This window comes from Balaenoptera physalus, assembly GCF_965194825.1.
Source record: "Balaenoptera physalus genome assembly, chromosome: 4".
NCBI lineage: Eukaryota > Metazoa > Chordata > Mammalia > Artiodactyla > Balaenopteridae > Balaenoptera > Balaenoptera physalus.
Window position 1 is genome coordinate 51,465,331 of NC_138891.1, and position 26,558 is coordinate 51,491,888.

The 26,558-nt window shown below is 40.2% G+C and overlaps 1 protein-coding gene across 7 annotated transcripts in view; it reads right to left on the reverse strand.

Moving 5' to 3' along the window:
* Positions 1–1,362: 1,362 nt before the first annotated feature.
* Positions 1,363–26,558, reverse strand: part of PLD1 (phospholipase D1) — a 218,439-nt gene continuing 193,243 nt past the window's right edge. For 6 of the 7 annotated variants that reach the window (XM_082458924.1, XM_082458923.1, XM_082458925.1 and 3 more), the window contains 4 exons: positions 26,132–26,266; positions 18,189–18,342; positions 8,097–8,214; positions 1,363–6,487 (listed from right to left, as the gene is read on the reverse strand). In XM_082458924.1, the coding sequence (XP_082315050.1) occupies positions 6,263–6,487; positions 8,097–8,214; positions 18,189–18,342; positions 26,132–26,266 (632 nt within the window). In that variant the 3' untranslated portion in view covers positions 1,363–6,262. The other variant, XM_082458926.1, reaches the window with a different exon arrangement.

The following is a 26,558-nucleotide window of genomic DNA, read 5'->3' on the forward strand; positions in this document are numbered from 1 at the left end:
TGTTGACGCCCCGTCACACAGGCTGTCCACCCACCTCTGAGCTCAACTCTAGTTGCAGAGGGCAGTTCCCCAAGCTGCAGCTTTGCCCCTGATGGGCTTCTCTCTGTCTCTCCACCGGCTCTCGGACCCACAGCAGCTTGCTGAGTCCTTGTGTAGGGAAGTTCCAGAAGTGCCGGGGATTTGACTCCCCCAGGGCCAATATTCAACCAACGAGAAATGGAAATTTGTGGATAAAGATACTTTATTGCTGTAAAGAAGAGTGGCAAACTGGGAGTGATTCAGCTGGATAGTTAAGGAGGGGTGGGTCCATAAAGAGCCTTATAAAACCTTATGAGGACTTTACCGTGAAAACAAAAGCTCTTTATTAAAGGGATTTAAGCTAGAAGAGACATGATCAGATCTGCTTAAAAATTATCTCTAATTGTAGTGAATGGATTTGGGAGGGACCAGACCTGACAGTGAGACTAGTTAATCCAGATGAGGTGATGGTGAACAAGGTCAAGTAGGAAGTAGCATTAGGAGGAGAAATAAGTGACAGGACCTGGGAGACATTTAGTTGTGGAACTAGCAGACCTGGTGGCTGATTGGAAGTGGGGGAGGTGAGAGAAAGGGAGGAATCGAGGATGATGACTATTTCTCCAATTTGGATAATATTTGGTGGATAGTGGGGCTGTTCTCTAATATGGGGAACAAGAGAAGGAGCACTGGGGGAGCATTTGAGAGTGCTGGTGATGGCTGCCATTTTGGACAGGATGTATTGTTGACTTTGAGGTGCATGTGGGAAAAGCAAGTAGAGGTATCTATTGCTCAGACATCTAATGTGTCTGGAGCTTAGGAGAGAGACCTGGGCTGCAGGTGAGCACAGAGATGGCAGTGAAGCCATGGGAGTCGATGGGATCACCTGAGCATTGAGTAGAGTGAGAAGAACAAGCTAGATCTTGAAGAAGTGAAATGGAGAGCCCACCACCGATTCTACAAACTAAGCAGCCACCTGGAAGACAAAGAAAGCTTCAGAGGTGCCTAGTTGAGATAAAGGCTGAGGGTGTCCTTGTTGAAAAAGCCAGTGGGGTACAAAAGTAGGCAAAAGTAATCTCTGTTTCAAGAACTAGGGAAAGTGATTGCCCTTCAGGGAATAGGTAGTGACTGGTGGAGGAAGGGGCAAAAGGGGACTTCTGTTTCTTTCTCTTTCTGGGTGCTGCTGCGATGTGTGCATGAAGTTTGTGAGAAGACTGGGGACGCTGGGGCTCTGACATCTGCTCCAAAGGCGCAGGTTACTGTCTCGAGCTCAGACCTACAGTGCGCTGGCTGTAAAAACCCCATGTGAGGAATGAGGAATCTTCTTTTCAAGTAGAGGGACACGGCCAATTTCACACTTTTAATTGTTTAATTAATGAATATTTACATTAAAAAAAGCAGTTAAGGGACTTGGCATCAAAAGCATTGACTGTGAGGCAGAGGATGGATACACGTATCATTTCCAAGGCTTCGTAGAAGGAAAATCCAGGGAGACTGAGTTTCTTGAGTTCACAATTGTCATTCTGAATACAAATCGTTAGGCCCATCTATCCTCATTTAACACTTTAGTTGCAAACATTATCAACCATGCTTCCATAAGAGTGCTCAGCTGGGAGAAGATTGCTTTAGTTGACAAAAACTCTTTCAGAACAAAAAAACATGTGATTTTTCATTCTTGAAAGGACTTGACCTTGTTAGAATAAATCTATTGTAGAACGCTGGGCTCTGGGATATGGAGAGTTGAAAACCTTGCTTATGGAAGAGATCAGAACTCACCCAAATCTGTTTGGTTGAAGTACCCTAATTGGACATTCTTTGCTCTCTCTAGAGGAAGGATCAGTAAACGTTTCTTAAGTATTCTCAGATTCACAGATCATTTGGTCATGAGGCATGTAAGCAAATGGACATGGCTACATTCAAATAAAACTTTATTTACAAAAACAGGAGGCCCAGCCTTAGTTTGCCAAAGCCTGCCATAAGGGTGAGGCTAGGGCCTGAGCTCTGTCCAGAATACCTGTATATTCTGAATGGATGGATGTTCACCAGCAAGTATCTGGTTTTTGCATCAGAGACATGTGCTCCAACTGCAATACTTTGGTATGAATTTTTAGAATGGTTGAGGAGGATATCAGTTCCTTTGGCTCAGACAATTTTATGTGACGAATCCAAGTGGAATATACGTTAGGAGAGCATGGTGCTACATTTCCTAGTGTTGAGCAGAAGTAGGACAACATTCACTTAAGTGCATTTATCTGGAATAAAGCAAACAATTATAGCTGCTAGGGAATAGGAAAGAGTAATTAAGTCTGCATTTTGGTTGGATTGCAATCCCAGTCTCTGATTTTAAAACTTAAAAGTTTAAAATGATTAGTGTGACAAATTTTCATTTATCTTACTTTGATTACTTCTTGTTTTTAAGTTAAAATTTAATACTGGTATAAAGGAAAAAAGAAAATAACCTATAATAAATTAAGCCAAAGAATTTTTGTTTCCCTTAATGAATCCTTCCAATCTGCAGTCAAAGCCAATAATATATCACATGTGAATTAAATGCCACTAGGAATCATATCATGGCATCTGCCTCCCCCCAAACATAATGCAAATCCATTGATTCTTCACCTGCAACTTTTTGATAGATGGCGATGAATTCCTTTTCCAGTGAATTTCTAGATTCAAGAATTTCTCAAGGCCTATGCCTGGTAAAACCCATTTTAAACCTCCAAGTTGCCAGTAGTAATTGACTTCAGAGGATCTTCCAAGGAAATAAAATTGTATTCCTAAGCACACTGAAAGTCCTTTAGCGTTTGCTCACTTTTCATACATGGGAGAATTGAGAGGGATTAGGAGACATGAAGGGCCCTCTTTAGCCCCTCTCCAGAGGGTGACAGGCATCTGAAAATGCTCAAGTGCCACATCAGATCAGAGATGTTAAGAAGAACCATTACCTCTGTTAAAAAATGATAATATTTTGTCAATCACTTAAAAGTGTGAGTTAAACTGAAGATTTATTTTAGATGCCTAATGTTGTTTTTCCCCAGAAAGCTTTTTCTTGTCCTCTAAAATGGTTTCCATAATACAGAAGGGCTCTGGTTGGGGAAAGAGGTTGAAGGAATAAGGAATGAGGAGGGGCAGAAAGACGTGCAGGACCTCCATGATGTGTACAAAATCTGTTCTCCTTGTCACCTTATATCTGCAAAAAGACTTCCTGGCTTACTGCCTTCATCTGGAAGACTGTTAATTCACGATATGTTACAATTTCCCAAGTTATTACATAAGAGATTAACTGCTTCTGGTTTTGACTACCTAGAGACAAAACTTTCTTCTACACACGCTATTAAAATAAAACCAATGTTTTGTTTTACAACATGTCACTCAATTATCTAATGACCAGCTCTCTGTCATGCATTACAGCTGAGAATGAAGGCCATCCCACTGGAGGGTGAGTCCCTGAGTGGACACTTGCTCCAGAGCAAATGCCTGAACTTGACCTGCTGTGTCTAGTATCCTCCAACCACTAAGCTTGGCCAATCTGAATAGCTTTAATAGGCCATGACCACTTTCTACACTTCACTTCTTATAATCATAGAATTTTTCCTTCTAGAAAGCAAAAATTATTACAGAGATTATCAGAGTGTCAGGTACAGCACTTATAGGCATTTCAAAAGATTATAGTCAATTTAAAATGTTGAACAGATTCATAATTGCTTTTCAAGACTGAATCACTTGCATTTTAATGTTTATATCAGACATTGCAATGTTAAAGATAAATTATCTGAACTTCTATTAGGTAGTAATGGTGTCAGAGAATGATGGGTAATTAGGCCATATGGTATATCTTGTGTCCACAGCCCATGCAATGTTTGCAGAATGCTGCACTATGTTAACTGCTACTGCAAAGCAGGCAATTATGGCACTGAATTTTCCATAAAATCCACCCAAATAAACCTTGCAGTCCCTCTCTTTGCAGATGAGCATCTTGCCTTTAAGAGGATGCAGTAGAAAAGAAACTTGCTAACAGTTTCTTTAGCAACAGCAGGAAGATTTCTTGTCTGAGACTCCATAAGTTTTTCATTTCATTAGCTCTCTCCTCCACCTCCTTTATTCATCCGACAAACACGTACTGAGCACCTCCTATGAGCCAGGCACTGTTTCAGGCTTGGGGGATACACTATGAACAAAACACAGGAAAGTCCCTGCCCCATGGAGCTTACATTCTAGTAGGGGAAGACAGACAAGCACATAAATACATAATATCACAGGGTTCAAAATAGCTTAGAGACATCCTGTCTCAAATCTATTTACTGCATCTCCTCTTTTTGGGGCTGTGATGAGTGAAAGGAGAGGCCAGTAATGGACCAGCAATGTCACTGGTCCTAATGGGTAAACTTCAGTGAGTCCTTCAACTAACCTGGGTCTCAGTTTCCTCAGCTATAAAATGGGCAGAGGTTGGATTAAGTGACTTTTTTTTAAGAGAAAGGGCCCTTTCAAGAGCCAGTTTGTTGACTGCTCTACATTTTTAAAAAATTTAAAAAGAAAACATGAAAAATCCTTAGGTATTCCACATACACTCAGCACTTTAAATGCCAATCTAAACTTCATAAATAGCAAATGTCTTATTTACAACTGCTATAGAATGAAGTCATTTTACTATCTTCAGCCACCATAAAAGCATATTCATTTCCATTGTTGGTTACACAGTCCCACCTCATTTGTAAAACCCTCCTGGGTGTGACACTGTCTCTCTCCTACTAACCTCGTTCACTGACTTTGTGCTCCTGTTTAACCTTTTCCACTGGACTATCAGTTCTAGGAAAATAGGGATTGGGTCCTTACTCTTTTGGATGAGATTCTGTCCAGGTCCATAGAGGTGTAATCATTGCACCTACACCATGTTTTATGGCCTCATGCCCGTTGGGAACCCACATTAGTTCTTTAGGTTGTAAGAATAGTTCTACTTAATAAAATTAGAGCTATGGGGTACCAAAGGGTATGTACACTAACATCCAAACTGGAGAAATGGGTTTCCAGAACAATTCACAGACTAGGATAATGTGAATTAAAAAATAATCCTAACCTCTTTGGAACCCTGGTGGAATGTTAATGTATATTTAATAACACAAGTGAAGTTGTATGCATTTTGCAAACAATTTTTCTTAAAGAAGGTAACATAGCTGGAGAGCTGAATGTCAAATAAGGTTAGGCTCATACCCACTAACTTGGCATGAGTTAAGAAGCCCCTGATTCTCTTGAAAGACAAGTTGTATTCACTGGTTTGATTTTGAAATGTAGAAACTCAAATTTCAATCAATCCAGCAGCTTAGGATGACAGGAAATTTTACAGGGCTATAAGAAATCTTCTTTTCTTATCTGGATCAGATTCCCACCAAAACGTTGAAGATTGCTGAAGGCTGCATGCTGTGTCTTTGAGTTTTATCGGTTGCCATGTAATCAAATATCCTACACGTTTTCAAATCTGATTGGGTGGGCCCTATCAAAAGGACACATCTTGTCAATGCCTTTGGAGGCAAAGTGAAATCTCTGCCTTAATAACCGAATTTAATTCCTTCCTGTTGATCTGTGGTGTCAACATCCATGCTGTCAATGTTATCAGAAGTGCCTAACATGGGCTGCTGTGTAGACTAAGGTCTGTCCTGTCCTGTCAGCCACTGGAAAGGAATAAGGACCACATCCTTGGTTGGGGGCACACGACTACTCCAGGACCAGATGGGCAGGAGGAGAAGCATCCCGTGTAACCTTAAATAACCTTGAAGCAGCATCACAACATCTTCTAGCAATAAACAATATCTCAGACAGAGCCTGCACGGACTATGAGATGAAGGCAGGTCCAGCAGACATCAAGTGCATAAGCGAGGGTCAGAGAAAAATAAGGAGGTTCAGACAACTTTTGGCAAAGTAGATCACAGTGACAGGTAAATTCTTGTTAGCAAAGAAAATGCAGTTTGGTATACATCATGGAATTTTAGTATGTGTTTAAGCTGTTGGGTATATGCTACCTAAGAATACAGTCCTTTTTTCACAGGGATAGGCAGGAGGAATGATAAAGCCCTGCTGATTTTCACTGTCCTTATATCAGTATGACTACAGCCCTTCCCAGCCAACCCAAAGGGTCCAAGGTTGGATACAAGAGTGCACTGGGTCCGGCTTTGGCTGTTAGGTCTCCAGAAAGTCACTGTGTGACATGTACTCTTCAGGGTGGAAGTCTTTGAGTTGCAAACAAGTATGACTCTTAAGTCCAAACCTCGGTGGGCACCATGGCTTCTTTGGTTCCAACAGAAGGCAGTAGGTTTTCTTCAGACAGGAAATAAAAGGGGAACTGTACCAAGAACCCACGGATCTTTTTCAGTTCTTCCTCAGCTCTAGTGGGATCTTCCTTTGCTAAGATGGGCTTGCTTATAAAGTCTCTCAGCTGAATTAAATTGTGTACTTCATCACTGGGAAGGCACCGGAACACCTGATTAAATAGGAAACTGAGTGACAGGCTTAAAAGAAAGCATATCCCCTTTACTGAAAATACTCATTCCGACGGACAAAACCTTTGTTTTATGAAACACATATTAGTTTTATGTTACAACACAGACCTGATTGAAGGGTTGCTTCTTTTATTTGCTACAAAGAGAGTGCTAGATTTGCTTCCATCAAAAAAAAAAAAAACAACACAGATCCTATATCTGATCTACATAAGTGATTGACCTCAGGATAAAGTCAAGCTAGTGGTAAGGAGTTTCATGGGTGATACCTTACTTTTTGGATAATAATCACCCCTGAATTTCACTGGAGGTTCTGGTCTAAAAGGAAAATTGTGTATTATATTTTCTCTAACTTTTTAATTTTGAAAAATGTTCATATCTGTACCCGTACTTAAAGTTATCAATTGTGTATGTATTTTGCTAACTGAAAATAAGTTTCACACATCATAACACTTCACACCTCAATATTTCAGCATGTATTTCTTAAGAATAAGGACATGTGCCTATATAACCACAATACAATTCTCACACCTCAGAAAATCAATTCTATGTTATTTAAGATATGGTCCATATTCAGATTTATACGATTATTCCCAAAATGTCTTCTATAGCTGTTATTCTTTCCAATCCAGGATCCAAACTAGGCTGTGCCCTGCATTTAAAAAATTACATTTGAAAAGACTCCATGCACACAACCTATTTGATCATGGCCTTGAGGCCTCAGTATGAAACAAGGCTATGTAGATAGTTGTCATGTTTCATTAGAAATGATGAATTTTCTGTGCTGAAGGGACTCTGGAAGTCAGAAAAAGAATGCACTCTCACCCAGTTTATGATAGATGGTCAGTGGATCTCAGCTTGAATATTTTCTATGATGGAATGCTGGCTACTTCATGATGTAACCTGTTTCAGTGTCGGGTGACTCAACTCTTGTACACTTTTTATCATCATCAATGGACGGAACTTACCAGAAGATGTATTTGGCCTACCTAACAAATGAAGTTGGTTTTAAAACACCTTTCCAAAATTAGAGCTGTCCAAATGAGAAAGTTTCTCATTATTAATAAGCTTCATCATTAGGATGGACACCATTTACTATATGTACTATGTGCTAGGTACATTTAATAGACTGTTCTTTATCCTCACGACCACCTAGTGAATGTTCCTCCCAGTTTATAGGCGAGAAAAGAAAGGAAGGCTCAGAACATCAAATTACTATACACATAGTTATATCACCAGCAACTGTGTGAGCTGGGCTGAACCCAAGTCTGACTCATTTTTTGATCCCATCTGCCTCTTTCGTCTTTGTCACTAGACATGTATAAAGGCTGGGTAACCACCTGCTAAGGATGCTTATGATGGGATTCTGGAATCTGAGACCAGAATGTCACTAAAGTCTCTTCTAAACAATAATCTATGGCTCTTTTTGACTCTGTTTTTTTAATGTCTACCAAGAAGTATTTTATTACAAGTTGGAGGTGTATTGGTTTTTTACACTCATTAAGAATACTCTGTACTAATAATATGCAGAAATAATTTTGTGCTTTTGTGTTGTGATTCAGTTAAAAAAGGAGCAGGATATGTAAACCTCACCTTATCATAAATTGTAGCATTTCGAGCTGCCGTTGAAACCCACACCTCCTTGAAGAATTTGTCACTCACTGGATCCTGAATGTCTTCACTAGGGCCAGAAAGATAGCCGAGGACAACCCTGAAAAACAAGTGTCCTCCAAAATGAGTAACTGAGACAAAGCAGTTTGCTGCAGGCACTGTTTCTAATGGTACAGCAATTCAGACACTCAACCACAGAAGTCCTTTTCTTTTAAGGAAATCAAAGGAAGCCATTAAGACTAAGTGTGTGGGGCTTCCCCGGTGGCGTAGTGGTTGAGAATCTGCCTGCCAATGCAGGGGACACGGGTTTGAGCCCTGGTCTGGGAAGATCCCACATGCCGCGAAGCAACTAGGCCCGTGAGCCACAACTACTGAGCCTGCGCGTCTGGAGCCTGTGCTCCGCAACAAGAGAGACCGCGATAGTGAGAGGCCCGCGCACCGCGATGAAGAGTGGCCCCCGCTCGCCGCAACTACAGAAAGCCCTCGCACAGAAACGAAGACCCAACACAGCCAAAAATAAATAAATAAGTAAATAAATTAAAAAAAAAAAAGACTGTGTGTCTGTGTGTCTATATAAAAAAAAGCCAAGTTGCAAAACAAAACAAAACAGAAAAACCTAAGTTGTTATGATGTTTGAAAGTTTTAACTGTTGGACAGAGAAACACCTTCATTTTGCTCTAACAGAGTTCTTGTAATTTGGCCTAAGAGGGTGAGAACCTTGGAAGATAGGATTAGTATTCAAAGCATGTGCCTTTCAACGTGCTGAGCCTTTCCAAAAATGATCTCAGTAAATCCTCAACAGCCTTATGAAGAAGCAACTATTAAAAAAAAAAAAAAAAAAAGTAAAAAAATAGTAAAAACAAAAGAAGCAAGTATTATTATTTTCCTGTTACTGAAAAGGGAGCTAAGGGGACTTCCCTGGTGGCACAGTGGTTAAGACTCCGAGCTTCCAATGCGGGGGGCCCGGGTTCAATCCCTGGTCCGGGAACTAGATCCCATATGCATGATGCAACTAAGAGTCCACATGCCACAACTAAGGAGCTCACGAGCCGCAACTAAGGAGCCCACCTACTACCATACCCAGTGCAACCAAATAAATAAATAAATAAATAGATCAACAGGTTAAAAAAAAAAAGAAAAGGGAACTAAGGCACAGAGAGGTCAAGTAACTCTTTCAAGGTCATACAGCTAGCAAATTGTATATCTGGGACTCCAACCAGGACCACCTGACTCCCAAACCTGTGCTCTTAACCAAGACTTGACTTTCCTTCCTCCCTCCCCACCCCTTCCTCCCTTCCTCCCTTCCTCCCTTCCTTCCTTCCTTCCTTCCTTCCTTCCTTTTTCCCTCCCTTGGGCCAAGAACTATGCTGAACTCTAGGATACAGAAATGAATATGAAAGACACGGAGCCTCTCTGGGTGCAGTTATACTTGGTGGGTGAGATCAACAATGAATAAAGAATCACCCTCAAAAGGAATTAATTAAAATGTGGTAAATACCAGGTGTGCTTTAAAGAGTGTGAGATGGGAGTAGTCCGGGAGGCTTTTCCCTCCCCTGCCTGTTTGCCTAACCTTACCTACCATCTTTCAGGATTCAGTACAAGGTCACCTCTATGAAACTTTTTATGGCTCCCTTTCTCCCTTCTCCCATTTCTCCCCATCAATGCTGAAAGATTTGAACTTTCTTCCTTTGTCCCCCTCACTGTGCTTCATCTGTGCTTTGTTTTTATCAGAGCACCTGCAATATTTCATGCACTTTTTGCTTTTAATAGGCTCATCTCCCACTTCTAGCATGTAAATTCTTTAAGAGAACATGACCTGGCTATTCTCATATCCTCAGAGTACCTGGCATAAAAGAAGCCATACAGTAGATTGTTTGAATTGATCAAATATAAACAGAGGACTAGAAATAATAAGAAATTCTCAAGCAAAGCAAGACAAGTTTTAGAGGTCATATGTGAAAATTATACAAGCGCTGGTACTTACGTAAAGCCTGAGTGGTAAAAAGCACTTCTATCTTAATCCTGGGAGGTAGATGGTACAGGATTCCCATTTTGCAAATGGGAAACAAAAGGTTGGAGGCATTCTATTAATAGAGCTAGAATTGAAACTGAGTCCAAAGCTCTTTTCTCACATGCCTGGTAGGTTCAGGGAATACCAAAAAGGCTTGTGCTACATTGGAAATAAAAGTGGGGAGACTTCCCTGGTGGCGCAGTGGTTAAGAATCCGCCTGCCAATGCAGGGGACACGGGTTCGATCCCTGGTCTGCAAAGATCCTACATGCCGCAGAACAACTAAGCCCATGCGCCACAAATACTGAGCCTGCGCTCTAGAGCCCGTGAGCCACAACTACTGAGCCCGCATGCCACAACTACTGAAGCCCGCACGCCTAGAGCCCACCCTCCGCAACAAGAGAAGCCACTGCAATGAGAAGACTGTGCACCGCAACGAAGAGTAGCCCCCGCTTGTTGCAACTAGAGAAAGCCCCCGCGCAGCAGCCAAGACCCAACGCAGCCAAAAATAAATAAATAACTAACTAAATAAATTTATTGAAAGAAAGAAAGAAAAGTGGGGAAATGGGTCTCAGATGGACTTTGGCTTTTACATTGCATGAAACTGGGACATACTGCTGACACTGGAGCAAGGAGTGACAGGATCTGACTTAAACATTAACAAACGGCTGCTGGATTGAGAATAGACCGTGCAGGGCAAGGATTGAAACAGGGAGGTCAGTTAGGAGTCACTGCAGTGATCTCGGTGGGAGATGATGGTGGCTTGGGTGGTGGAGAGGAAGGTGGAGAGATCAGATTTCACTGATCCAGTGGACACAGGGTGTGAGAAAAAGTGAGGCATAAGGATGACTAAAAGGGCTTTGTCTTGAGCAAACAGAAGACTGTGGTTGCCATTAGCTGAGATGGGTAATTCTGTGGGTAGAGCCAGTTAGTGGGGGGAAGACCAGGAATTCAGTTTTGAACCTGTTGGGACATCTATTAAATATACAAGAGGTGATGCTGAGTAGGTAGCTGGATAAAAGAATGTGGAGTTTGGGAGAGAAGGTTTGGCTGGAGATATACACTTGAGAATTGTCCACATATGTACACTCATAAAGCCATGTGACTTTAACTGACTTTACCGAAGTAGTGAGTATAGATAGAGAAGAGGACCAGTGCACCTCAACAGTAGGGGAGAGAAGGAGCAGCCAGTGAGGCTGCAGAGAAGCCAGAGGATGGGTATCCCGGAACCACACGGAGTCAAATTCAGATGAGAATTGACCATTGGATTTAACAGGGTGGAGGTCATAATATTGTTACCCTCTTTGTATTTAAATGTGTAGATTTACGTCATCGTTTTTAATGGCTGCAGAATTTCCCATTATGTGAAATTTTATTTAGCCAGCTATTTTATTATGACCTTTTGGGTTGTTTCCAGTTTTCCATTATTATAAACAATGCTATAATGAACATAATTTATTCATCATATATAATACTTTGTGAATTTCTATGATTATTTCACTAGGAGAAATTGAAGAATTAAAATCCTGGGTCAAACAATATGTAAAATGTACTTCAAGAAAGGCTGTTCCAACACACATGCTATTAACCATGTGTGTTCTCCCCAGTCAACTCCAATATTATCAACTCCTGAAAAGGCTCAGCCAGCTTATAGGGATAAAAGGGCATCACATTTTAGTTTGAGTCTGCACTTTTTCTACTATATAAAAATTTTCTAAAATAAATGGATCTGGCACCTGGGCTCACTAGGATTCCTAGAGTTTTATAAACTCAAAATTCTATTTCCACTTCAAATAATGTCTCCCTCAAACTCGATAGGAATAACTTTCAAAAAGGTTCTAAAGGATGATGTTTGCACCTAGGTGCTGCCGCTCCTTAAGAACCAAAGCAAAATTTAACCGTGCCAAATTTGAAGGGCAGCACAAGTTATAACAATAAGTCAATCAGAGTAATGCCTTTGATTTGAGTGGCGTCTAACCCACTGAAAACGGAGCTGAAAGAATATTTCTGTGACTTTGCTTTTAAATGAGAACAGGAGGTGAGGCAATGTGTCCATCAAGTTATCAGTTAAGAGCCTGTGTATAGAAAAAGTATTTAAATAAGTCTATAACAGACAATGTTCAGTAATAAATTATCTTCCCTGTCAGTTTTTTAATTATAAAAATTCATACAGTAAAAATAATATGAAGTACTCTGGATATTCTTTAGAGGAGTAAGGTTTCAGAGAAAACAAATTTGATTTTATGTTGAAAATTGAATAATGTCAATTATTTAATGTTTAACTGTTTATGCATCAGTGGGACAGTAGGAAAACTGCAGAAAATTGTTTCTGTTCTTTCCATTCCTCATGTCTATCACTGTAAATGATTCTGAGCTCTACTTGTGTGGATAATGGTTTCTGTTGAGTGATGGTTACATCTGTAAAGTTTGGATAATTTTCTAGGACTTAATGAACTGTTTGGCACGTAGCTGTGACATTTAGTGCAGTACCCTGATGGTTGATTCTACCTAGAATTGATTTCACATCGAAATGTGTCTCTCTATTTCTATTCAAAAATAGCCCAGATGGAAAATGGATTGAAGTTGCATTTTTTTAAGGGACAAAATGGCTCTGCGCTAGGTCACATTTATCTTTGCGAATATTTCCTAATAAAAAGAGCTAAAATCAACACAAGGTTTTCATGGTGCTTTTTAATGTATTATTTGTGTCTGCCATTGTGGCAAAGTGAAAATGCTTGTTCAAGAACAACTGCCTCTTCAAGACAGTTTGAAAGTTGCCAGGAAAAATAAAGCATCTAGGAATAAACTTAGCATGAAAGGCATAGGATCAGCAAAAAACCAAAAGAAGAGCAACAAAAAACTTCAGTGATCACTGAAGAACAACTTCTGCTTCCAATAATGAAAACCCTAGAGCTTTACTGAAGAACAAAAAAATGTGAATAAATTGAAGTCCATACCTTGTTCTTCAATAGGATGGCTCAATGTTATAAAGACATCAACTCTTTTTATATTAATCTATAAGTATACTGTAGTCCTGATCAGAAAACTAGTGAGAGAACTTGAATAAACAATTTTAAAGTTCATGCAGAAGAATGACTAAGAGTAGCCAAGATTATTCTGGAAAAGAATACTAATTTGGGGAAGTGGTATGGTAGGAAGTAGTATTAAAGTGCACAGCTACGATAATTAAAGTGGTATCATAATGGCATGCAAGTCAACAGACTTTCAATAGGAAGTAGCAGAGAGTACAGATAGGTCAGGCTGTGTGGCAATTCGGTGCACCATAAAGAGGCACTGCAGGTTAGAGAGGCAACGAGTACTGCAGTCATGCAGTTCTGGATCAGTTGGTTTGCCTGGGAAAAAGAGTTAGAGTTCCTACCTCATTTCTTACATTAAAATAAATTGCAGATGTTGGCTTCCCTGGTGGCGCAGTGGTTAAGAATCCACCTGCCAAGGCAGGGCACATGGGTTCGAGCCCTGGTCCGAGAAGATCCCACATACCGTGGAGCCCGTGCGCCACAACTACTGAGCCTGTGCTCTAGAGCCCGTGAGCCACAACTACTGAAGTCCACGTGCCTAGAGCCCGTGCTCTGCAACAAGAGAAGCCACCGCAATGAGAAGCCCATGCACTGCAACGAAGAGTGGCCCCCGCTCGCCGCAACTAGAGATAGCCCGCGTGCAGCAACGAAGACCCAGCACAGCCAAAATAAATAAATAAATAAATAGATAAATTTATTAAAAAATTAAAAAAATAAATTGCAGATGTTAAATGTAAAAGTAATATCAAACGAGCACTAGAAGAAAATATAAGTAAATATTTTATCTTGGGGAAGCTATTCTAAGCATATTTTTAAAAAGGGGGGAAAAGAAAAAAACTGATAGATTTGATTAATAAGAATTGATGGTTCCCCCAAATACTCTAAATATGATTAAAAGGCAATTCGCAAATCAGCTTTGCAACAAATGGGAGAAAGAAATTAGGCTTTTATGTACTTAAATTACTGACAAATCATTAAAAGAAAGTGAAACATTCCAACAAAACGGGCAAAGGACATGAATAGTCTAGACAATTTGCAAAAGAACAATTACAAATGGATAATGGATACATTTTTAAACCCTCAAATTGCAAATTAAAATAATGAAATTCCATTTGAAACCCAACAAATCGGCAAAGATAATAATAGAACTCAGAGGGCAAAGGAAATTGCACACTTTTTGGCTAGAAATCCTATAGTTAGGACTTAGTTAAGGAAACAACTAAGAAGGTAAGCAAGATACTATCTACAATCATACCCACTTTTTTATATCAGCAAAAAATCTGCCCATCAATGAGGTTTTGGTTAAAGGAATTACGGCGGGCTCAAACAATGTAATACAATGCAGCCATTAAATGTTATAGAAGAACGCAATGACATGGAAAAGTATGTGTAATATTATTTAAATAATAAAGGACTTTGTAGAACTGCAAGATCCTAATTATGTTTAAAAAAAGAAATACAGTAGTGAATAGTTATGTACAGAAAAAAAGTGGAATGACATATATCAAATGTTAAAATTGTTAGCACTGGGTGGTGGGATTACAGATAAATTTAATTTCCTTATTGCTTTTCTGTTTGCCAAATTTTCTACAATGAAAAATATGTTGTAATCAGAACCCTCCCCCTCTATAATTATTATACATTCAGAAAGTTATAAAGGAGGCTACACCTTTAAAGAGAATACTTAAGTTCTCATGGAACTGAAAAGGTGTGACATTTATTTCTAGCTTACAGGAGGAAATATTTGTTTCCTTATATGAGCTGCAGTAGGCAATCAGTGGGTTGATTAACAGTGGGTTGCTAATCTTAAACTCTCCCCTGCTAAACAAAACAAATTAACATTAGAAGCCAATTAAAATATCAATGGTCTAAAATAAAACAAAAACAAAAACCTTACTGACCTCCATTACAGCGGTTAACGCATTATTTACATAGCTGTAAACTCTGAGGGCAGGAATAGTCTTTGAATCCAGGGTCTCTGGAAGATCCAGAGAGAGAGCTTGATCTCTTCCATTTTTTAAGTTCTTCATGTATTAAAAATGATTGAAATCCAAAGCAGAATTCTAATAATTTTGGTATATTTAAAATACTTACCTTAACAAATTCATTTTGTAATATGAAAATGACTGTATTTAGGACAAACCACACGACCATCTCAGTAGATGCAGAAAAAAAAATTTGACAAGTCCATGATAAAAACACTCAACAAACTAGAAGTAGAACTTCCTCAGCCTGGTAAAGGGCATCTATAAAAAACCCCGTAGCTAACATTATACTTAATGGTGAAAGACAACTAAAAGCTTTCCCTCTAAGATCAAGAATAAGAGAAAGTTGGTCATTCTCAACACTTCTGTTCACCATTGTGCTGGAAGTTCTAGCCAGAGCGGGTAGACAGGAAAAAGAAATAAAAGATATTCAGATTGAAAAGGAAGTAGAACTATTTGCAGATAACATGATCTTGTATATAGAAAATGCTAAGGTAGCCACAAAAAAATAAATGAGTTGAAGATTGTAGGATGCAAGATCAATGGATATAGGGTTTCTTTTAGGGGTGATAAAATATTCTGAAATTAGACTGTGGTGATGGTTGCCCAACTCTGTGAATACACTAAAAACCACTGACTTGTACCCTTTAAAAAAGTGAATTTTATAGTATGTGAATTATATGTCAAAAGAGTTGTTTGTTTGTTTTTTAATGACTACATTTATAACTTCATGTGTAAATAAGGATAAAAGGCTAATTTGAAGCCCTTTGTGATTGTCAGTCTTGGGCCAAAGATTTTCCTGTCCTTTTTTTCCCAACTTGTGAAAGACTCTATTTTCTGCTCCATATTCCTGGCGTTACCAACCAGGGTTCTTGGCCTCCTTAATCAGTAGAAGTTGATCAGAGTCCAGACAAGAAATTCAGGCAAGGTTTTATTGGGGCCCCTGCTGCAGCAGTGGGCAGTGAGAACAAACAACAGGTTCCCTTGCTTGTTGGCTCCCTGAGGGGGGGGGAGCTTGTTCCTTATATGGGGTGAGGGTAGGGGTATGTCCAGGGGTCGGGCCAGAGGGGTGGCTTAGGTGTTTTGCCCACCCCTTAGGTGGTGGTGTGTTGCGGGGGCATCTGCAGTACCCTGCTTTTGCTCCCCACCCCCTGCTTTTGCTCCAGGCTCTTCAAAAGTGGCAGTTGGGTTTTTTAGTCTTTTTGTATCTTCTAGGTCCAGAATTTACCCTAACTGCAGGCATGCAATTATTTTTAGTCCCAGACAGTTTCTTTGTATTTTGTTGCTGGAGGAGAGGTGTGTCCAGGTGCAAGCACTGCAGCCCTGCAGCAAAGGGTCCCAGGTCCCAGCCTGTCTCCCTGGTGCCCAGCACAATGCCAGACAAATAGTATAAGTTCAATAAATATTTGTAGAATAAATGAATAAATTATGGCAGCTGAACTGACTTTAAGCCTAGTTCAGCAAATCAGCTACATTTCTGAGGTTTTTTTTCTCTATCACCAAGGATCCATGAATTTAGTGACACTCACAGAAATTATAGACTGGCCCCATGATGAGTTTGGTTTTAGCCCTATAGAGCAACTTTTAAAGAAGACAGAATGGTCAGTTATGACTGGTACACTAGATAAAGGCCTTTCCAGAAAAAGATCTATGAACTGAGCTGAACATGAACATAAGTAAGAGTTTTTAAAATTAAGATAAATATACAAAAACAATTAAAAAATTAAACAATAATAACAAAATAAAAGAAATTTAATTCACCTGTAAAAAAAAAAAACCTTACTGACAAAACAATTCGTAACAAAGGTGATAAATACAGCAATAAAAACTGTGAGAAGGTCTGACAGTCAAATTTTGAGGGATGGATTTGCTGAGCTCCTGGGGCAGAGGAAGCAGAAGGAACGTCTCCAGAACTGAAGCTTGGTTCTCAAAAGCCAGAGTGTGGAGTGAGGTAGGAGGTAAGGGCCGCCGGCATCTGCAGGAGGGAAGTGCTGGGTTTGTGCCCATTTGCAAGTGAGCCAGTTTTCAGAAGCGACCATTAACACTGGAAGGGTTAAAACAACAGCACCACCACAGTATCTGTGCAGTGCCTTTCATCAAATAGCTTAAAATACCACCCTTAATCGGGGACACTTGGCTCTGTCTCACCAGAGCGGCCACACTGAAATCCCATCCTGGCCAATATAGCTCTAGAATCTTCTAATTGTGGACTTCCTGCAAAAGCCTACAGGTGGGAGAGTGGTCAGGGTGTGTTCCACAGACAGTGGGGAGCGCAGTGTGTCTTCAGTGGGCTGGGGGAGAGGGACAGGAGATAGATAAGAAGCCATTAAAAAAAAAAAAAGAGAGATAAGAAGGCATTGAGGATTGGCTGAACAGAGGAGTGATAGCACCTGAGTTAGGTTCTCGACAGATCACTCTGACAACTGAGACTGCACTACAGGGGCTGGGGCGGGGCCAGTGAGAGCCCCGCCCAGGAAAGTTCTCAGTAACACTTCACTGAATGAAGGACTCAGTTAGGGACACACAACCCCTGCCACTTAGCCCAGTGCTCTCTCTGTTGGACCACAGGTTTGTTTAAAATTCACATCTTCTTGCAGAAGATCAGGAATCTTCCATGTCTGGAGTCATCTTAAATCTGAGAAATGAAGTTTCCACATTTAATTTAACACCAGGAGTCGCTAGCTTTCTCCTTTAGTAATTTTTATCATATCCTTGTATCGCTGGAACTATTTCGATTTCTAAAAATGGACTCACTATAAAAAACTTAAATAGACACTAGATGGTTTGACCTGGTCCTAAATCAATTAATAGATTTAAAATGCTAGTTTTCTCCATTACACATAAAAATAATAAAAGCTGTTCAAACAGGAAATTTTTATGCCCCACACAGAGCCATTTTGTATACGACTGGTGTGGTTCACGCTGTGTTGCACAAAGAAGAACCTGGAGATGGCATGTGCGCTAAGGGCCAGAGGCTGGGCTGGGTTCCATTGCCCACTGCAGCGGGATTATGTGAGGGAGACCCAGCTTCCGAGACCCACCGAAAGCACTGCAGCCGAAGTCCTAGGGCGAAGTGGCCAGCTTGGTACTCTTTTCCATCCATTACTGAAGGGACCGTCTCCGTGTCCTGCACAATGACAGCCATTTCACTGTCCCGTTTTCCCAACATGCTTCGGTCGTTTATGTTGGCAGAGCCTATAAGGAGAAACAGTGAAACTGAACAATTTTTCTTGTCCTGGCAGACACTCATTTGCCCTCCAGACTCAATTCTTCCTTGCTAAAAAACCCCTAATTTTGTTCAGGTATCAAGAGATGCTGTGCTCTAGGAAGGCAGGGCGCTCCCTAACCCAGGGGTAAATCTTGATCAGTCTAAGGCCAGTCATGGTCATTTCATTGTTTTTGCCAGTGATTAGCTTAGAAATGGGCACTTGTCATGATTCTAGTCAATGCAACATAAGGCAAATCTGCCAGGGGCTTCTGAGAAAGTTTTTCTCTTTCTTATAAATAGACACAAGAACAAGATGGTGTCACTTCCAGTCTTTGGATACTCTGGCTTGAAGGGTTGCATGAGGACATGATTGTGGGAGCTGCTGCAGCCACTTTGTAACCAAGGGACAAACAGACAAGTTGAAGATGGCAGAGCAGAAAGAAGAAAGACTCTGGGTCTTTAAGTCACTGAGCTAGCCAACCCTAGAACCTTCTTATTTTCTGTTATGTGAAGTAATACATTTCCCTTATTGTTTCACATACTTCTAGCTGAATTTTCTATCTTGTGGCTCAAAGGATTCTAACTGATATAGTCATTAAGCACACAAAGAAACAAGAACACTTACCAGCTCAGTGCAGTAAGGTTTCATACTTAGGAATCAAACTCTGTAGACTTTAACTCATGGTCACATAATTATAAATGTCAAAACACAAGAGGACCTTCACAAGCAATACAGTCCACTCCCAAATACAGATTATCATTAGTGGCTTTGGGTTTTCATTCTTTTGCCTCACTTGTGTGGCATGCCAACAGCTTCTGTATCAACTTCCCTCCATTCTATTTTTAAATCCAAACGAGCTGAGAATGCTGACTTTCACATGTGAAGGGCAAGTACTTGAATATTAGTTCAACCTGCACTTCCTGCGCTCCTCTGCTGTGTATTCAAAAACCTTGCTACATTTTCTGCATTAATCATCGCGGATCCACACTTTTGAATCCTTGAGGTGTCCTACAAACTACAAAAGGGGCCTGACTGACTCTTTTTTCTTCTTGCTCCTCTTGCCCTAGTCCCACACTCCACTGCTTCTGCAGACAGGGAGCAGAAGAGTTTGGTTGAACACAAGCTCGGGCTACCGTCTGTGATGGGGACCATCAGGGTGTAAGGTGTTAGCAGCCCTACCCAGAGCCCAGACGGTGGGATGTTGGACATGAGAGGAAGCTGGCTCTTCCTAAAGAGTCTTTACTGCCATTTGCTACAATATGGTCACATAGTTAATACACAACTCTATGATAACTGTGGATGGGAATGGTGTCCCATAGGGACTCTGGGTGACAGAAAGGATGGAGCATCTCACAGAAAGCTGGGAGCACTATTAGAGCACGGTAAGGTGGGGCCCCCTTCGAAACACTGTTTTGTTAGCAACAAATCAACCTTTATACATACACTTACATTTTAATTACACTATAAAATCTGCAGCCATGTCTTTGGGCTTAACATGTGGCCCAGCATTAATTTGGGCAAAGTCATTTAATCTTTCTCAGCTTTAATTTGATCTTTTATAAATCGAGATCATAATACAGACCTTGTAGGGTTGTTGTAAAAATGAAGTAAGACCATGTGAAAGCACTTACAGATCTATAAACTGCCCCACAAATGCTAATTATTACTGGCATTATTATCAGATACTTGCTACCTCGAGAATATCTGCACTAGAGAACACTGCCATAGGAAGGGAAGACTTGCTGGCATGTAGCGTTTGTATCAAAGAAGCCTCCTCCCTGGGTGAATCAACTGTCAGGGCCAAGGAATAAGGACTCCACAGTGCTGCTTTGGGACATCACTACCACAGGGCCCCAGCAGAGGCCACTCTCAGGCCGGGGCTGCCGAATTGGCAGGACATAGCTGCTCTTCACCGTCAGGGAGACTGGGGATGTGAGCCCCCTGGAAAGCCACACACAGACACACACACACACACAGACACACACACACAGACACACACACACACACACACACACACACTTTCACACCAGTCCTCTCAGATTCCCTGCCATCGCCAGGGGAGGAATGCATTCCTGGCATTCTGAGCTGGAATTCTTAGAGGGTGTGGTTCTTGAACTTCCAGGGCCCATCTGGAGTTTCCCAGAGCACTGACTCTCAACCACGCTGGATAAGTGAGTTGGCTACTACTTAATAGGAATGTGAAGAAAGGGAAGAGAAAATTTCAGATGAATAAATGAGATACCGAAAATGAGATATCGATGGTTGTAAATGTTACCTCCCTTCTTGTTGTTAAACATTCCCATATTCTGAAAATCAAATTCAGAACAGCAGGCATAGTATTACCCCATTTCTATAGAACATACTAGGAAGAAGAGAGGGCAAGTGACTTCTAGAAAGATGCACACTGAAGGGTAAGAGTGGTGAGTACCTTCTGGCAGAGAGAGGGAGACAGTAAGTGGAATTTTGACCTTTTACTCTCTATGAGTCCTTAGAGTTTTAACTGTTTACAAGAAATATGCTCTGTATTCATGTACTACTTTTTATGGTAACTGCAATCCCTTGGTTTATTAGGACATTGCCTTGATAATTTTTGGAAAATGACCTTTTCTAAGTCCGCTATTAGGAACTTTTTAAACAGTATGTAATATAGCAAAATAGAAAATAGTATATGAAAACTTATAAGTCCAACTTAGGTAATAATTCTAGAAAATCACTGAATTTATCATCCAAGCTGAAAAACAGAACATTACCACATCCCAGAAGCCCTCAGCTGTCTTCCCATGAAAGACCTTCCCTTCCTAAGAGAGAATTTGTATAGAATTTTGTGTTCATCATGCTCTGATGATGTTTTCCTAAACAAAAAAGGTTTACTTTTGGCTTATTTTTAATTTGTATAAGTGGAATCATATAGAAGATAATCTTTGGAGATTTGCTTCTTTCATTCAAAATCATGTCTTTGGGATTTATCTGTGCATAATTGTAATGCATTATTTTCCTTGAATGAGCACTCCCAAACTTATTTTTCCATTCTACTGTTGATGGATATTTGGGTTGTTTCCAGAGTTTTGCTGTAATACACAATTATGTTCTGCATAGCTGTGTATGTTTCCTGGCGTACACATGTGGGAGTTTACCTGGGCTCTGTATGCAAGAGTGGAATCCCCGGGGTTCCTCAGTGTTGTCAATACTTCGATTGTCCAATTTTTAATTTTTGCCAATTGGTATTTTGAAAACCTGTTGTCTCATTATTATATTAATGAGGATGAACATGTTTCATATACTTATGGGCCTCAGGTATGTCCTCTTTGGGGACGTTCCTATACAATTCCTTTGCCCATCTTTCTTTGGATACTGTCTTTCCTTATTGATTTAAGGAGTTCTTTATATGTTTTGAATATTAACTGTATTGCAAATACCTTTTTTTCAGTTTGTGGTTTATCTTTTTATTCTATTTACAGTAACTTTTAATGAATAAAGTTCTGAATTTTAATGCAGTTGGATTTATCTGTCATTTCCTTTGTGGTTTTGCTTTTTTAAAATGCCCTGTTTCAGAAATTGTGAATTCTTCTGTGGTAGGCAGAATAATGGCTCCCAAAGATGACTATGGCCTAATTCCCAAAGCCTGTGAATATGTTATATTACATGGCAAAGGGGAATTAAGGCTGCAGGTGGAGGTGGAATTAAGGGTGCTAATCAGCTGACCTTAAAAATAAGGAGATTATCCTGGATTATTCAGGTGGGCCCAGTATAATCACAAGAGTCTTTAAAAGTAAAGGGGATTCAGAGAGAGATGTGGTTACAGAAGAATGGGTTGACACTTTAAGAACTTTCAGAGAGATCTAACATTGCTGCCTTCAAAGATGGAAGAAGGGAGCCATGAACCAAGGAATGTGGGCAGCCTGGAGAAGCTGGAAAAGGCAAGGAAATGGATTCACCTTTAGAGCCTCCAGGAGGGAACACAGCCCTGCTGATACCCTGATTTTAGCCCAGTGAGACCCATGTTGAACTTCTAACCTATAGAATGGTTAGATAATAAATTTGTGCTGATTTAAGCCAGTAAGTTTGTGGTCATTTGTTATAGCAGTAACAGACAACTAACACACAAACTCTACCCTGTTTTAGCTTATTTGTTTTAAAGGAAAACTGACTCTTCAATTGAGCCTCAGTGGGCTACTCAGTACTTTCTACCCACTTGTGTTCCCTGTGCCTCCAGTTCGGGAGTTCTCAGCTTGACTACACGGCAGCATCACCTAGGAAGCTTTCACAAGATATTGGTGCCAAAGCAAAACAAAAAGCAAGAAAAGCTTGATGCCTGGGTCTCAAACCAGACCAATGAGTCAGAATTTCTGGAAGTAGGAACCAGGCATTAATATTTTCCCCTAATACCACTCCATCCCTTTATCTATCAATTAATCCATCTTCGGGGGTGGGGGAATCTATTTGAAAGTAAATTGCAGACATGAATAATCTTCCCCTTAAATGACAGTTTCATTTATCTGAACTGAAACTCATCTGTGTTCAAAATTGTTCTGTGGGGGCTTCCCTGGTGGCGCAGTGGTTGAGAGTCTGCCTGCCAATGCAGGGGACACAGGTTCGAGCCCTGGTCTGGGAAGATCCCACATGCCGCGGAGCAACTAGGCCCGTGAGCCACAACTACTGAGCCTGCGCGTCTGGAGCCTGTGCTCCGCAACAAGAGAGGCCGCGATAGTGAGAGGCCCGCGCACCACGAGGAAGAGTGGCCCCCGCTTGCCGCAACTAGAGAAAGCCCTCGCACAGAAACGAAGACCCAACACAGCCATAAATAAATAAATAAAATAAAAAAAAAATTGTTCTGTGGTGACAGTGAAAACATTTTAGGGGCTGATTGACTGAGTGGAGACAGGAAGACACCTGTCAGAGTGATGGAAATATTCTGTATCTTGTTCTGGGTGGTGGTTACATGAATGTAAACATATGTGAATATTCATTAAGTTGTACACTTAAGGTCTGTGCAATTTAATATATATAATACCTTAATTAAAAAAGGATAGTCCACCAAAAAAAAAGCCACCAGGCAATCCTAAGGCAGCCAGGGTTGAGACCCACGGGACTCGCTCTTTACTGGGGTGGCCTTTCAACTACAGACTCTCAACAGCTGCTCTCAAGCCTGCCCCTTAAGCACTGATATCCATTCTCTCTCCATAGTTTCCCACATACCCACCTTCGCTGACCGTCTCTAGACCTTCTCGCGCCAGTTCATCAATATCCATCCCGATGTTCCTGGTGTTTAGTGGAAAGAATACCTGCCTCCCCTGTAGCCCATGAGCTGTGTAGGGCAGTGGTACTGTGTGATCATGTTTTGTATCTCCCTACTGTGTTGTGCAATGGATTAGTGAATACTAAAAAAAAATCGTCTCACTTAGTCAACAGGATAGACTCAAATTCTATTTAAGGATAGCCTTGTTTTGTTTAGGAAAGCAAATAAATGTTAGTTCTGTTAAGTGCCAGTAAGATGAATTAGAAAACTGGACTTGGTCACAGATTTCAGGACCAACAGGGCCACCGGGGGTAAGAGATAATTAAAGGTACACACAAAAGAGGTCTCAATGTGAGAAACCAAGTATTTCCTTGTGAGGAAAAAAAATGAGGAAAAACCATTAGTCATTTTTCTTACGTCAATTATTCAATAATTCTGGCCTAAGTCTGCCATGTTAGAAAATTTAATCACAGGTTACTTTAATTCCTTTTAAGCTCTCAACTACTTGCTTAACACCTGTAAAATATTGTCAACCTAACTTCTCAAGTTCCTCTTTGAGAATTTTAAACATTGTTCTCTGTCTGTGTTATGAAAACAGGCCAGATATCTAAGAGCAGCAATAACAAGCTTGCTTCTCATAGAGCTTCCACTGAGATAAAAAGAACAAAAGTACCTGTGGACTTTCCACGGGGGAAATGTGTTCTGCCCTTGGGGAAGGAGAAAAAGAAGTGCAGCCTCTAAAGACTAGCAAGTGAGACCTCGTCATACTCCCAAGGCCACATCTTCAGTTTCAATAAAGTCGGTAAGAACGATGTGCAAAATGGATCAGTTATTGCTGGCCTAAATAAACTGTAGCCTTTGAGGGGTCAGAGACCTTTCAAGAAAATAAGTCAACTAAAAAACTCTACAGATCTGTTTAACTGTTAGCTCAGATACTGACAACTACTTTGCATTTATACTTGATGTAAAGTAAAGCAGGCTGAAGGTCAAAATGACCTTTAAAAGGAAAATATTTACATCTGTTAATTTTTACTTCAAGAGTTCTGAAATCTTGCTGAAGAGATCAACTGAATTTTATCTGGCTTTGTTTGTTTTTTTCATTTCAGCAAAATCATATTTTTCCTTTCCTTATTGTCATTGCCAAATGTACTATAAAAATATTCTGAGATCGGCTTCTGAAGAGCAAGACCAGAACAGCTTGCGGGAAATAAGAGAAAACTTGTATATTGGGGGAAGTAAGGGAGGAAATAAATCCTTAAAGAGCTTTGATCCCTACTGAGCAAGAACTTGAAGACACAAGATATTTTTCTTAAATGCCCAGTAAGTATTAAAAGAATGTGTGCATGTGTACACATATATATATATGTATCACCACACTGTGGTCTATACATTTTCTGGCTTCTGAACTACTTTTTCTTTTCAAATCATCTTCCAGACAAGACAGTCTCATTACTCCTAGGTATGAGATTTTTTTTTTCTTTTCTCAGTGGAGGAAAGACATGGAAAAGGCATATTTACTGCCAAAATTTTTCAAAACACCCCATGACACTTAATTTCTTAAAGAATAGTTAAGTATCTTATTAAGGCTGAGAAACTACATTTTATTTAAAATGGATGAGTGAAATTTCCAATAGTGCGACACAGCATATCTCTAAGTAACATCCCCCCATCCTTGTCAATTCATTTATCTGGCTGGTTATTAATACTCTATTTCTCCTCCTGGCCTTTCAGTGTTTGTGTAACATGATATTAGAAGGCAAACCAATTCAATGATGGGAAAATGAAGCTTTCCAGGTGTATATAAGAATGAAGCTGCAAACCCACCCCTCTGGTCAAGATCTAATCTGGGTAGAATGTACAACCAGTAACTCTCCCGAATCTGTCAGTGGGGCAAGGACTGCAGGAACAGACTGCAGACCTTAGTCTAGGACTACATCGTATCGTTACTACACAGTTTCCACCTCACCCCCGCCCCCAACAAAGCTGGTCTGCTCTGCACTCTGATTAATAACATCCAAAACATTGACTCAAGGGAAAAAATGGTAAGCACAGAGGCAGCGATATTTTAATATCCTTCCGATCCTAACTCTTGCAAAACTTCAGATCTGTGGAAATGGTTAGGTGGGTGTGATGCGCACATGTACAAATTACCACGAGGTACTCATTTGTGACACATTTCCCTCCCCACATCTCCTCCTTCCAAGCCCAGAAATCTAGGTACTTGGATTCAAAATAAAAACAAGGGAATAATAAAGAATTAATGAGAGCAGGCTTTTTATTGCACTGCTGGGTTAAATTGCTGTCTCTGGACACTGTAATTTACACGATGGCCATTTGATTGTTCTGTGCCTCTGTTACTTCATAGATAAAGGCAGGGATTAGACAGGACATAAGCAAAAAAGATTGCTTCAGAAATGTTTTAGATAACTGTGTGACTGTCCCTTTCAACTGCAAAGGAAGCTTTAGAGGAATAAAAAGAAAGATTGTTGCATGAGGTAAGTCAACTAACAAGGAATACAGTTAGAGACCAAGTACTTACCAATGATAACAGTGTTGTCATCAGCAATTAGCAACTTGCTGTGGACATAGACAAGCTCAGTGACTAGGTTTCCTTCAAGCTCTGCGTGTGTTCTAAGACCACAGAAGGATATGTAATTTATCCACTGATTGCCGACTGTAAATTCAATAAGAAATCACTAAAATTAATATGACCAAGCTCAATAATGGCACCTTAAATTTTACTGTCTTTCAAAACAAATATACCACATAAACAGGTTAAGAATAGACTGTAAAATATATGTGTGTATGTGTGTGTGTGTATAATTTCAGAATACATCTAGGATCTATTTTTGCTTTCTGAAGAGTTTTATATTGTTAATATGAATGGAGATACAATTTTAAAATATCATACTGAAGTGATTTCTAAGAATTCCTTATGCCGAGGTAATCCAAAGATAAATTCAAAT